General features: G+C 55.9%; 1 protein-coding gene across 1 annotated transcript in view; it reads right to left on the bottom strand.

Moving 5' to 3' along the window:
- Nucleotides 1-11,640, bottom strand: part of ARHGAP39 (Rho GTPase activating protein 39) — a 69,826-nt gene extending 58,186 nt beyond the window's left edge. The window contains 1 exon segment of the mRNA XM_017883533.1: nucleotides 11,480-11,640. Within this exon segment, the coding sequence (XP_017739022.1) occupies nucleotides 11,480-11,559 (80 nt within the window). The 5' untranslated portion in view covers nucleotides 11,560-11,640.
- Between the last annotated feature and the right edge of the window lie 584 nt (nucleotides 11,641-12,224).

The raw sequence follows: 12,224 nt of genomic DNA on the forward strand, positions 1-12,224 counted from the left end.
GTGGAGGGCTTGACATCAGTCAGACCCGCCCACAGTTCTCCGGAGGCCCAACCGTCTCCCTGAGATGCTGTGCTTCAGTGGTCACGCTCCTGGTCCGCCTTCATGTTCCATCCTGTACACCTGGCTCTACCTTTTAGATAATAGCAAAGGCGGGGCGCGGTGGCTCAAGCCTGTAATCCCAGCACTTTGGGAGGCCGAGACGGGCAGATCACGAGGTCAGGAGACCGAGACCATCCTGGCTAATATGGTGAAACCTCGTCTCTACTAAAATACAAAATTAGCCGGGTGAGGTGGCGGGCGCCTGTAGTCCCAGCTACTCGGGAGGCTGAGGCAGGAGAATGGCATAAACCCGGGAGGCAGAGCTTGCAGTGAGCTGAGATCCGGCCACTGCACTCCAGCCCGGGCGACAGAGCGAGACTCCACCTCAAAAAAAAAAAAAAGAAAAAAAAAGATAATAGTAGCAAAGTTGGTGAAAGTACTAAAAGTCTCTGATATGCAGAAATAATGGCGTAAGCTGTCTCTCTCTCTCTCTTTCTCTCTGCCTCGGCTGCCAGGCAGGGACAGGCCCCCTGTCCGGTGGATACGTGACCCACGTGACCTTACCTATCATTGGAGATGACTCACACTCCTTACTCTGCCCCTTTGTCTTGTATCCAATAAATATCAGTGCAGCCTGGCATTCGGGGCCACTACTGGTCTCCACGTCTTGGTGGTAGTGGTCCCCTGGGCCCAGCTTGCTTTTTCTTTTATCTCTTTGTCTTGTATCTTTATTTCTACAATCTCTCGTCCCCACATGGGGAGAAAAACCCACCGACCCTGTGGGCTGGACCCTACAGAGAAAGTAGAAGGGTTTTGGGAGGCTGAGGCGGGCAGATCACCTGAGCGCAGGACTTCGAGACCAGCCTAGCCAACACGGCGAAACCCCATCTCTACTAAAAAGTACAAAAATTAGCCAGGCGTGGTGGCGGGCGCCTGTAGTCCCAGCTGCTCAGGAGGCTGAGGCATGAGAACTGCTTGAACCCCGAGGAAGAGGGTGCAGAGAGCCGAGATCACGCCATTGCACTCTAGCCTGGGCGAAAAAGTGAGACTCCAACTCAAAAATAATAATAATAAATTTTAAAAATTAATAAAAAAATACAGGCCGGGCACAGTGGCTCATGTCTGTAATCCCAGTACTTTGGGAGGCCAAGGCGGGCAGGTCACCTGAGGCTGGGAGTTTAAGACCACCCTGGCCAACATGGTGAAACCCCGTCTCTACTAAAAAATACAAAACTTAGCTGAGCACGGTGGCAGGTGTCTGTAATCCCAGCTATTCAGGAAGCTAAGGGAGAAGAATTGCTTGAACCCAGAAGGCAGAGGTTGCAGTGAGCCGAGATCGCACCATTGCACTCCAGCCTGGGCGACAGTGCAAGACTCCATCTCAAAAAAAAGAAAAAAAGAAAGAAAGAAAGAAAAAATAGGCCGGGTGCGGTGGCTCAAGCCTGTAATCCCAGCACTTTGGGAGGCCGAGACGGGCGGATCACGAGGTCAGGAGATCGAGACCATCCTGGCTAACACGGTGAAACCCCGTCTCTACTAAAAAAATACAAAAATCTAGCCGGGCGAGGTGGCGGGCNTAACAGGAATGCAGCCCTGACCCAAGCGACGGCGTGGATGAACCTGGAGTGTGTCATCGTGAGCGAAGGACCACTTGCATGATTCCATGTATTTAAATTGTCTGGAGTAAGTGAATCCCACAGGACACAAAGCTGGCCCACAGTGCCTGGGGCTGGGGAGGGCTGCTGCTGGGAGTGGGGCTTCTCTGTGGGAGGCGGATGGTGGCAGCAGGTGCACAACTCTGACTGCTCTAAGAGCCACTGGATTGCGCACTTTAGAGGGTGAGCTTTGTGGCATATGAACTATATTTCAATCCTAAAAAAAAGGGAGTCTGGCAGGTGAGCGGCAGCTGGGCTGGGCTCTCGCTGGGAAGGCCCTGTCAGGCTGCCCTCAGCCAAGAGGTCCCGAGAGGCAGGCAGGTGTCTGGGAACATGTGGAAGGTGCGGAGGCTGAACAGGGCCCACGATGGCCACGGCGATGCTGAGCCTCCAGCCGCCACAGCTGGCCCCAAGCAGACCCTCTTGGTGGGCCCAGTGGGACCGCTCCCTAAGGCATGCAGCCCCCAGCACAGCTCCTGGCTGTGCAGCCTCTGCCAGGGGCACCTGGTGTCCCTCCCACCCTCCTGGGTGTGCAGCCTCTGCCAGGGGCACCTGGTGTCCCTCCCACCTCACCGCTGTCTTCCCATCGCCCCCCCGGATCTGCTCTTTGTTCCCAGATGTCGTCCTCTTTGCCACGCTGCTCCTCTCGATCCTTATCGCTCTGCCAGGCAGCAGGTGTGGCCAGCCCCAGACCCATCACCACAGACACCCACAGAGGACACCCAGACCAAGCAGTAGACACCAAATCCCCTCCTCACCCAATAGACTGCTCACAACTGCACACGACAGACAAAGGAGACAGTGGCCCAGCAGCAAACCCACATGACCAGAACCCAAAGGGCCCTGGCGGCAGAGGAGGACGGCTGAGTCCTCGCCACCCCAGCCCCGTCCACCACCCCTCAGTGCTCCACCACTGCTCCTGTCTGGCCTCAAGACTTTGTTCCTGACAAGTGACTCAAAGGTTAAGCCCTTCCACTCCCTCCTGGTCTCCTAAATCAAGGCCTAGCACTGAAGGGCATTCACTCGCGGGCTGAATCCAGACTGGCTATGAGGGTCGCATGGAGAGGGTGCTGTGAGGGACAGGGGAAGCCCTGCAAAGGTTAGCACGTGGGGGAGGTGTGGCCTCTCGGGCCTCCTGCACACAGCCAGGCGCTGCTCTTTACCAGGCAAACATCCAGTGCTGCAGGCCCCGGGTGGCGTGCACTGCTGAGAGACGGTCCTCGGTGAAGACGAGAAACGGCACACAGATAGGACCCACTAGTGCCGCAGGACCTGGCACATGCTGCAGGAGTGGCCACCATGTTAGACCGTCCTCCAGACCCGCACGGGCACCACACCCCTAACACGGGGGGGGCACAGGCTCTGCCTGCCAGCCCCACCTTCCCAACTCTCCCTCCAGGCCCAGGGCGCGTGTCCAGGCACATCGTGCTGTCCTGAGGCCACCAGGAGTGCAAGGCAGGTCTACCACCATGAGACAGAGTCCAAGCAGCAGAGGCCATGGCTTCACACCAGACGTGATGAGGGAAGAGCCGCGGGAACTCCCTCTGGGCCTTGATATCCCTGGTTCACTCGTGCCCAAGGAGATGAGGAGGGCCCTGGCTGAGTGCCTCCCAGGCGGAGCCTGGGAGGAGGGCGACGGGAGCCCTAACGGCCTTAGGGCTGTAATAAAGGCTCACAACAGCAAGGTGAATCCAGCAGGAGACGCATTTGCTCCGTGAGGACGAGGGGAGGCAGCTCCCCCCGACGCAGCAACCACCTCATCAAATGCCAGGACACTCCCCACCAGCAGCCACACGGCCCTACGCCTCCAGTCCAAAGCCCAACATGACGTCTTCTCTGGGTGGGGCCGACTGGTCCTGTCTCCATCTAGAAGAGCACATGGAGGGAGGGTGGAGGCATCTTTGAATTAAAGGACTGCAGCTGGGGAGGAAACTCAGGACACAGACGTGAGCTGCCAGGAAGCCGAGGAAGCCACGTGCCCAGGCTGGAACCCCAGCACACTGAGGCATGGACACAGAGCCCCTCGCAGCCCCTCGCTGCCCCTCGCAGATCTACACGATGCCCTTGAGGACAGGGGCAGGGGGTGGGGGGAACAGAGGATCAGGGAGGCAAGACTGTAACCATGGAGCTGGGATTGCTGACTTGGGTTGATATGAAAAGCAGTCTGATCAAATGGGAAAGGCAAAACCTAAGACTTTTAGAAGAAAATACATGAAGAATTTCAGGAGCTCAGTTAGGAAAGGGCTTCCTGAGTAAGACACAAAACCACAGGGAAAAGGCAGGTGGACAGAGAACGCTGGAGTTCAAAACATTGGCTCATCAAAGGCCACCAGCACTGACATGAAGGGGTGAGCACAGACGGAGACCGTAATCCAGGCTCGCAGTCAACACGCAGCTGTACTTGGAACAGACAGGGACGCATCCACACCACAAAGGTTAAGAAAGACTTAAACGGAGGAAAAGGCCGGAGGAGATTCCCAGAGGCAGAAACCTGAGGGCTAAGAACACACAGAGATGCTCAAACCCACCAGGCAGGAAGCCACGGAGACCCACTCGCCAGCAGGGAAGGAGAGTCTGGACAGAGCAGGAGCTCCGTGGTGGGGAAGGAGCAGCCCAGGGAAGTCCAGAGGGCGCCTGGCATGGCCTTAAAGCCTGGACACCTGGGGGGCCCTCTCCGCATTGTGCGTACAGGGGAACTCGGAACCCAGCCGTGGGTGTCAGTGGAGGGTTACCAAGGCGCCACATGAGGACACGTGAGACCCACGCAGGCTGCGAAGGAGCAGCAGAGACCCTCGGTGAGGTAGGTGTGGCTGGGCACAGGGATGAGGAAGGTGTGGCTGGGCACAGGACCGGAGGCCAGCAGGACCAGACAGACGGACAGAAGCAGCCCCAGCTCCTTACAGAGCCTGGGGCATGAGAGAAGGCATGGTGCCCCTCACAGAGCACAGGCAGCCTCAGCCTCAAACAAATGGCGTGGGGACAGCCGGATGCACGTGGAAAACAAACAGGTCAGACCACACCTCACACCACACACAAGAACCAACTCTAAGTGGAGCTGAGACCCAAAAGCAAAAACAAAAGTGTGCCAGTCCCTGAGCAAATGCAACACGCTCTTTTGTCAGTCACCTGGATGGAGGTCACTAAAAACACACAGGCACTGAAGAAAGGACGGCCAACCTGACTGCACAAAACTTCAAAACCTTTTACGTGCAAAAGCCACTACAAATACAACTGGTTTTGGCTTTTTAGACACATTTAGTGGAACATTTACAATATAAATTACAGACAAAGAACTCATGTCTTTAATACACAAATTTGAGCATGAAAAGATAAAAATACTATAAAGAGCAAAACGTAAGAGCGCGCAGTTCACAAGGTGAACACAGACATTTGGAGAGCAGCCACTTCGGTGATCATCAGAGCCTCAAAGCCCAGGCTGCACGGAGACCCCAGGCACCCACCCACGCACCTGACCACAGGCACCAGCCCCTGCATCTGACCCCAGGCACCCGCCCACGCAACTGACCACAGGCACCAACCCACGCACCTGACCCCAGGCACCCACCCACGCACCTGACCACAGGCACCAGCCCGTGCATCTGACCCCAGGCACCCGCCCACGCACCTGACAGCAGGCAGCAGTTGACGCCCCATGGCCAGGGGCCGGTGCTGCTCACAGACGCCCCAAGGACAGCAATCCAAAGGTATTCGTGGACCCAACAGTCCCTTGTCAGAAATTCACCTGCAGATGCACCTCCCAAAACTCAGAATGACACAAGCAGACAGCAGTATTCCTTATAAGTGCAGAATATTCGAAATTACCCACATGGCCAACACAAGACTGGGGCACACAACAGAGGCCCAGGAAGCTTTGAAAAAGGAGGAGGACAATCTCGATGGTCTGGGAGGCAGTGATGTCTAGGGGATGTTTTAAGTGGAAAAAGCAAATTGTGCAAAGAACGCATAAATCATGATACCATTTGTGTAAGGATGAAGGGGAAATAAGAAAACATACCAACATCTGTTTATTCTTCACAACAGAAACCCAGGAGATAAACAGAAAACAAGACAAGTTTCTGCCTGCAGCAGGTAGGCGGGTGCAGAAAGGACGTGGGGAAGAGGCCTGGCTGGATGTGCCTGCGAACGGCTGGGGCTTTGGGAGGGTGCGAATGGTCTATATATTTAGAATACAAAAGTGTATCAGGAAGAATGAAAAGGGAGACAAAAAAATCTCTAACTGAAAGTAATGAACCAACGGATGCCAGAACCACAATGAAGAAAAGAGAAAGAGCTAATCCAAACAACTTAGGAACACAGGATGAGCCGGTGTCCCATTCCTGGGAGACATACGCACGTGAGGGAATGCAAATGAACCCTGACTTTTTTTAGTACATGTATTTTTGTAGTGGAATGGATGAAGCAATTCTGAACCAATTTTAGACGAATTATCAGATGAGCAAGTGAGTAAACGCACTGGTGTTCTTGGGAGCCAGGGAAGAAGAAATGTGACGGAAGAGGAGACCACAGAGCGACTCTCTGTGGGAGGGACGGGACTGGGGTGCCGTGTGTGCTCAGCAATTCTAGGACGCGTGTGCATGGAGGCGTGCATGTGTGTGGAGGTGTGCATGCACACTCGTATACCTGTGTGCGTGTGCGTGGAGGTGTGTGTGCAAACTCATGTAACTACCTGCATGTGTGTGCGTGGAGGCGTGCGTGCATGCTCGTGTACCTGTATGCGTGTGCGTGGAGGCTTGTGTGCGAGCTCAAGTACCTACCTGCGTGTGTGAGTGGAGGTGTGCATGCACGCTCATCTACCTACCTGAGTGTGCCTGTGCATGGAGGCACGGATGCGAGCTCAAGTACCTACTGTGTGTGCATGGAGGTGTGCGTGTGTGCTCGTGTACCTACCTGCATGTGCGTGTGCACGGAGGTGTGTGCGCACGCGTTCCTGTACCTGTGCGCGTGGAGGCATGCATGCACGCTCGTGTACCTACCTGAGTGTGCCTGTGCATGGGGGCATGGATGCAAACTCATGTACCTATGTGCGTGTGCGTGGAGGCGTGCGTGTGCGCTCGCGTACCTATGTGCGTGTGCGTGGAGGCGTGCGTGTGCGCTCGCATACCTATGTGCGTGTGCGTGGAGGCGTGCGTGTGCGCTCGCGTACCTATGTGCGTGTGCGTGGAGGCGTGCGTGTGCGCTCGCATACCTATGTGCGTGTGCGTGGAGGCGTGCGTGTGCGCTCGCGTACCTATGTGCGTGTGCGTGGAGGCGTGCGTGTGCGCTCGCATACCTATGTGCGTGTGCGTGGAGGCGTGCGTGTGCGCTCGCGTACCTATGTGCGTGTGCGTGGAGGCGTGCGTGTGCGCTCGCATACCTATGTGCGTGTGCGTGGAGGCGTGCGTGTGCGCTCGCGTACCTATGTGCGTGTGCGTGGAGGCATGCGTGCAAGCTCATGTACCTACCTGCATGTGCGTGGAGGTGTGTATGCACTCCTGTACCTGTGTGTGTGTGTGCGCGGAGGTGTGTGTGTGCGTGCGCTCCTGTACCTGTGTGCGTGTGCACGGAGGTGTGTGTGTGCGCGCGCTCCTGTACCTATGTGCGTGGAGGCATGCATGCACGCTCGTGTACCTACCTGAGTGTGCCTCTGCATGGAGGTGTGCATGCGAGCTCATGTACCTACCTGCGTGTGTGTGTGTAGGCCTGCGTGTGTGCTCGTGTACCTATGCGCGTGTGCATGGAAGCGTGTGTGCAAGCTCACGTACCTACCTGCGTGTGCGTGGAGGTGCGTGTACGCTCCTGTACCTGTGTGCATGTGCATGGAGGCGTGAGTGCACGCTCGTGTACCTACCTGCGTGTGTGTGGAGGTGTGCATGGAAGCTCGTGTACCTACCTGCGTGAGTGGAGGCGTGCATGCATGCTCGTGTATCCGTGTGCGTGGAGGCATGTGTGCGAGTTCGTGTACCTACCTGCGTGTGCGTGGTGTGAGCACACTCCTGTATATGTGTGCGTGGAGGCATGCATGCACACTCGTGTACCTACCTGAGTGTGCCTGTGCATGGAGGTGTGGATGCGAGCTCATGTATCTACCTGCGTGTGCATGGAGGCGTGCGTGTGAGCTCGTGTACCTATGTGCATGTGCGTGGAGGCGTGCGTGCAAGCTCATGTACCTACCTGCGTGTGCATGGAGGTGCGTGTGCACTCCTGTACCTGTGTGCGTGTGCATGCAGGCGTGTGTGCATGCTCGTGTACCTACCTGCGTGTGTGTGCGTGGAGGTGTGCATGCAAGCTCATGTACCTACCCGCGTGTGTGAGTGGAGGCGTGCATGCACGCTCGTGTACCTGTGTGCATGGAGGCGAGTGTGCGAGCTTGTGTACCTACCTGCATGTGCGTGTGCATGGAGGTGTGTGCGCGCGCTCCTGTACCTGTGTGCGTGGAGGCATGCATGCACGCTTGTGTACCTGAGTGTGCTTGTGCATAGAGGCGTGTATGCGAGCTCATGTACCTACCTGCATGTGCGTGGAGGCATGTGTGCTCCTGTACCTGTGTGTGTGTGCGTGGAGGCGTGCATGCACGCTCGTGTACCTACCTGCGTGTGTGCACGTGGAGGTGTGCATGCAAGCTCATGTACCGACCTGTGTGTGTGTGGATACGTGTGTGGAGGCATGCATGCGAGCTCATGTACCTATCTGCGTGTGCGTGGTGTGTATACGTGCTCCTGTACCTGTGTGCGTGGAACCATGCATGCATGCTCGTGTACCTACCTGTGTGTGTGTGGAGGTGTCTGTGCGAGCTCATGTACTTACCTGCGTGGGTGTGCATGGAGGTGTGCGTGTGTGCTCGTGTACCTACCTGCACGTGCGTGTGTGTGGAGGCATGTGTGCGTGATTGTCTACCTATGCGTGTGCGTGGAGGCATGTGTGCGTGCTCGTGTACTTATGTGCGTGTGCATGGAGGCGTGCGTGTGAGCTCCTGTACCTACCTGCGTGTGCATGGAGGCGGGTGTGTGAGCTCATGTACCTACCTGCATAGGCGTGTGTGCGCACTCGTGTACCTACCTGCAGGTATGTAGAGGCATGCATGTGTGCTCGTGTACCTATGTGCATGTGCGCGAGGCGTGTGTGCGCTCGTGTACCTAAGTGTATGTGTGTGGAGGCGTGCGTGTGAGCTCATGTACCTACCTGCGTGTGCGTGTGTGTGGAGGCATGTGTGTGCACTAGTGTACCTACCTGCATGTACATAGAGGCATGTGTGCGTGCTCATGTACCTGTGTGTGTGTGCGTGGAGGCGTGCATGCGTGCTCGTGTACCTGCATGTGTGGAGGTGTGCATACACGCTCGTGAACCTGTGTATGTATGTGTGCGCGTGGAGGTGTTTGGGTACCTGTGTGTACATGTGCATACTCCTGTGTAATTTTCTAGTTCTATGTGCTTAAGAGGCCAAAAAGCTCACGCCTGTAATCCCAGCACTTTGGGAGGCTGAGGCGGGCAGATCACAAGGTCAGGAGTTCAAGATCAGCCTTACCAACATGGTGAAACCCCATCTCTACTAAAAATACAAAAAATTAGCCGGGTGTGGTGGTGGGAGCCTGTAATCCCAGCTACTCAGGAGGATGAGGCAGGAGAAATGCTTCAACCCCGGAAGCAGAGCTTCCAGTGAGCTGAGATCAGGGCACTGCACTCCAGCCCGGGCAATAGAGCAAGACTCCATCAAAAAAAAAAAAAAAAAAAAAAGAGGCCCAAAACCAAACACACTGCAGTAGCTCTGGATGTTCTAAGAACCCAGACCTTGTTCTCTAAGACCAGTATTCCCTGAAAGGAACCAGAACTCCCTAGACAAATAGCTGATTCCAGGGCTGAGCAGGGCAGCTGTGCCAGGAGGAAGCACTCGGAGGAATGAGGCCGTCAGGGACGCAGGAGCCGGCGAGACGCTTGGAGGCCTATCTGGGCACCAAGCCAGTGAAGAGCAAGAGCAACAAAAGCCCCGAAAAAACCCAACGGAGCTCCGTCCACATCAGCGAACAAACGAATGAAGAACCAATGAACAAACGAACAAGGAGACAGCAGGACTCCTGCTCAGGTCAAGGCCGAGTGCGGATCGAGTGTGGAAGGTGCACAGTCCTGGAAAGACCAACCACACGGGGAGTCACAAAGCACCAGACAAGGAGCCGGGCTCAGAGCGCCCTCAGGTGGCCGGGAGGCAGCAGCTGCAACTCGGGGGGTGCGGGTGAGGCCTCTGTCGGGGTCAGAGGTCATGTTGCCAGGTGAGGGGCAGGTGGGCATCAGTGTCTGCAGATGTGGGGCCCGGGAGGCCCCAACACCACCCGTGCGGCATCCTCCTGAAAAACTGTCAGACAAACCCAAACCAAGGAACTCTATTTTACTTTACTGTGACACGGGTCTCACTCTGTTGCTCAGGCCAGAGTGTAGTGATGCGATCTCAGCTCACTGAAGCCTCAATCTCTTGGGCTCAAGGGATCTCCTCACCTCAGCCTCCCGAGTAGCTGAGACCATAGGCATCTGCCACCATGCCTGCCTAATTTTTGTATTTTTTGGAGAGATGGGGTCTCATTAGGTTGCCCAGGCTGGGATCATCTGTTTTAAATAGGGTGACTATTACCTTAAAAATATCAATGTGGGCCGGGCATGGTGGCTCACGCCTGTAATCCCAGCACTTTGGGAGGCCGAAGCGGGCGGATCACGAGGTCAGGAGATCGAGACCATCCTGGCAAACACGGTGAAACCTCGTCTCTCCTAAAAATGCAAAAAAAATTAGCCAGGCATGGTGGTAGGCGCCTGCAGTCCCAGCTACTCGGGAGGCTGAGGCAGGAGAATGGCGTGAACCCGGGAGGCGGAGCTTGCAGTGAGCCGAGATCGCGCCACTGCACTCCAGCCTGGACAACTCCATCTCAAAAAAAAAAAAAATCAATGTGACAAAGGCAGAGAAAAGAGGTGAAATTCTTCCAGATTAAAAAAGGCTAAGGAGAAAGAGGCAGTCAGGGGCAGAGCCGACCTGGAGGCACGGGACGCTGGCTGAGATGGGACAGAGTCAGATTTACTTGTGGTAACAAGTGTCCTGGGCTACCTGGAAGACGTCCTGAGGGAGCGCATGCTCTCACACTGCGATCCCCAGAAACATTCAGAGGCGACAGGAGCGATGACAGCCACAGGTCTCTGTGCCTCGAGTGCTCATGGGGCTGTTCTTATTCTCGTGACTTTTCCGGAAGCATGAAATTATTTCCAAATAAAAGCCTAGAAATCAGGGCTGAACAGTGGCTCACGTCTGTGATCCTAGCAATTTGGGAGGCCTCGACCTCCCAAAAGGATCACTTGAGCCCAGGAGTTTGAGATAAGCCTGAGCAACAGACCTCATCTTTACAAAAAATTGAAAATCAGCTAGACGTGGCAGTGCGTGCCAGCAGTCCCAGCTACTTGGAAGGCTGAGGTAGGAGGACTGCTTTAGCCCAGGAATTCAAGGCCGCAGTGAGCTATGATCGCGCCACTGCACTCCAGCCCAGACAACCCTGTCTCCTAAATAAATAAATAAATAAATAAGAAAGTCAAAAATTAGAAAGATAAAAACGAGTCATGGCGACCCGCATCTGCAGGATCGCAGGCCAGAGCCCTGAGGGCAGTGCTGTGCACAGGTGGCATCAGCCACCCTGGCCTTGGGAAAAGCCAGCGACCTCACAGAGAATCTTGCGCGCACGCTGCTTTCTCTAAAGGAAGAAAGCAGTTCCACCCACTCCTGAGGCCCGGGTAGCTCCGCAGGTCGGTCGGCTCCTTACCGAGTGCTCGACCCTGGAAGCCTTGACTCCGGCAGGTCGACATTATGGCTCCTGCACTCGTAGTCCTGTGTCTGGGACATCGCTGTCTGCTTCCTCGCCGAAGTGGACAGACGTCAGGGCATCATCGGGACAACCCCAGCATCAGACGGGAAGGTGCTGCACTGCAAGAGGGGAGAAGGAACAGTGCTGATTTGGAAAATGCCTCACCACACCAACCACCCAGCCGAGCCCATCGCCACCGAGTGGCTGGACAGAATGAAGATGGACTCCACGGCACCCGTGAGCCGCCCCCGGGCAGCCAACCCCACTCCTCAGTGCTCCTGATGTCTGGCCCTGCATTGCAGCAAAGCCTGGCCAGTCTCCCACACAGCAGGGAGACTGTGCCCACAAGCCAGGATCCAGCCCATGTCAGCCGGAGACACCACCCCCACTCCATGCTGGGCCGGGGCAAGCACAAGCCAAGCATGGCAGGACTGTGGGACCACAGGACTTGAGGACTAGGAGGAGGGTGAACAGGAGGACAAGCACCTGCTCCGTCCTCACTCTCAGCCCCACATCTGAGACTCAGTGTCCCCAGCTGTCCACACAGGCGACACTGCCGGCAGTCACTGGGGAAGGACGCAGGACCACACACATACAGCGTGCACAGCCATAGCACAAGGGCGCTCAGGAGCAATCCATGTTCACACGATCACCTGAATTCTGAGAACAGTGCTGTATTCACCAGGTACACAGTCCATTCTTG

The sequence above is a fragment of the Rhinopithecus bieti genome, unplaced genomic scaffold, assembly GCF_001698545.2.
Source record: "Rhinopithecus bieti isolate Rb0 unplaced genomic scaffold, ASM169854v2 scaffold_13617, whole genome shotgun sequence".
Taxonomy (NCBI): domain Eukaryota; kingdom Metazoa; phylum Chordata; class Mammalia; order Primates; family Cercopithecidae; genus Rhinopithecus; species Rhinopithecus bieti.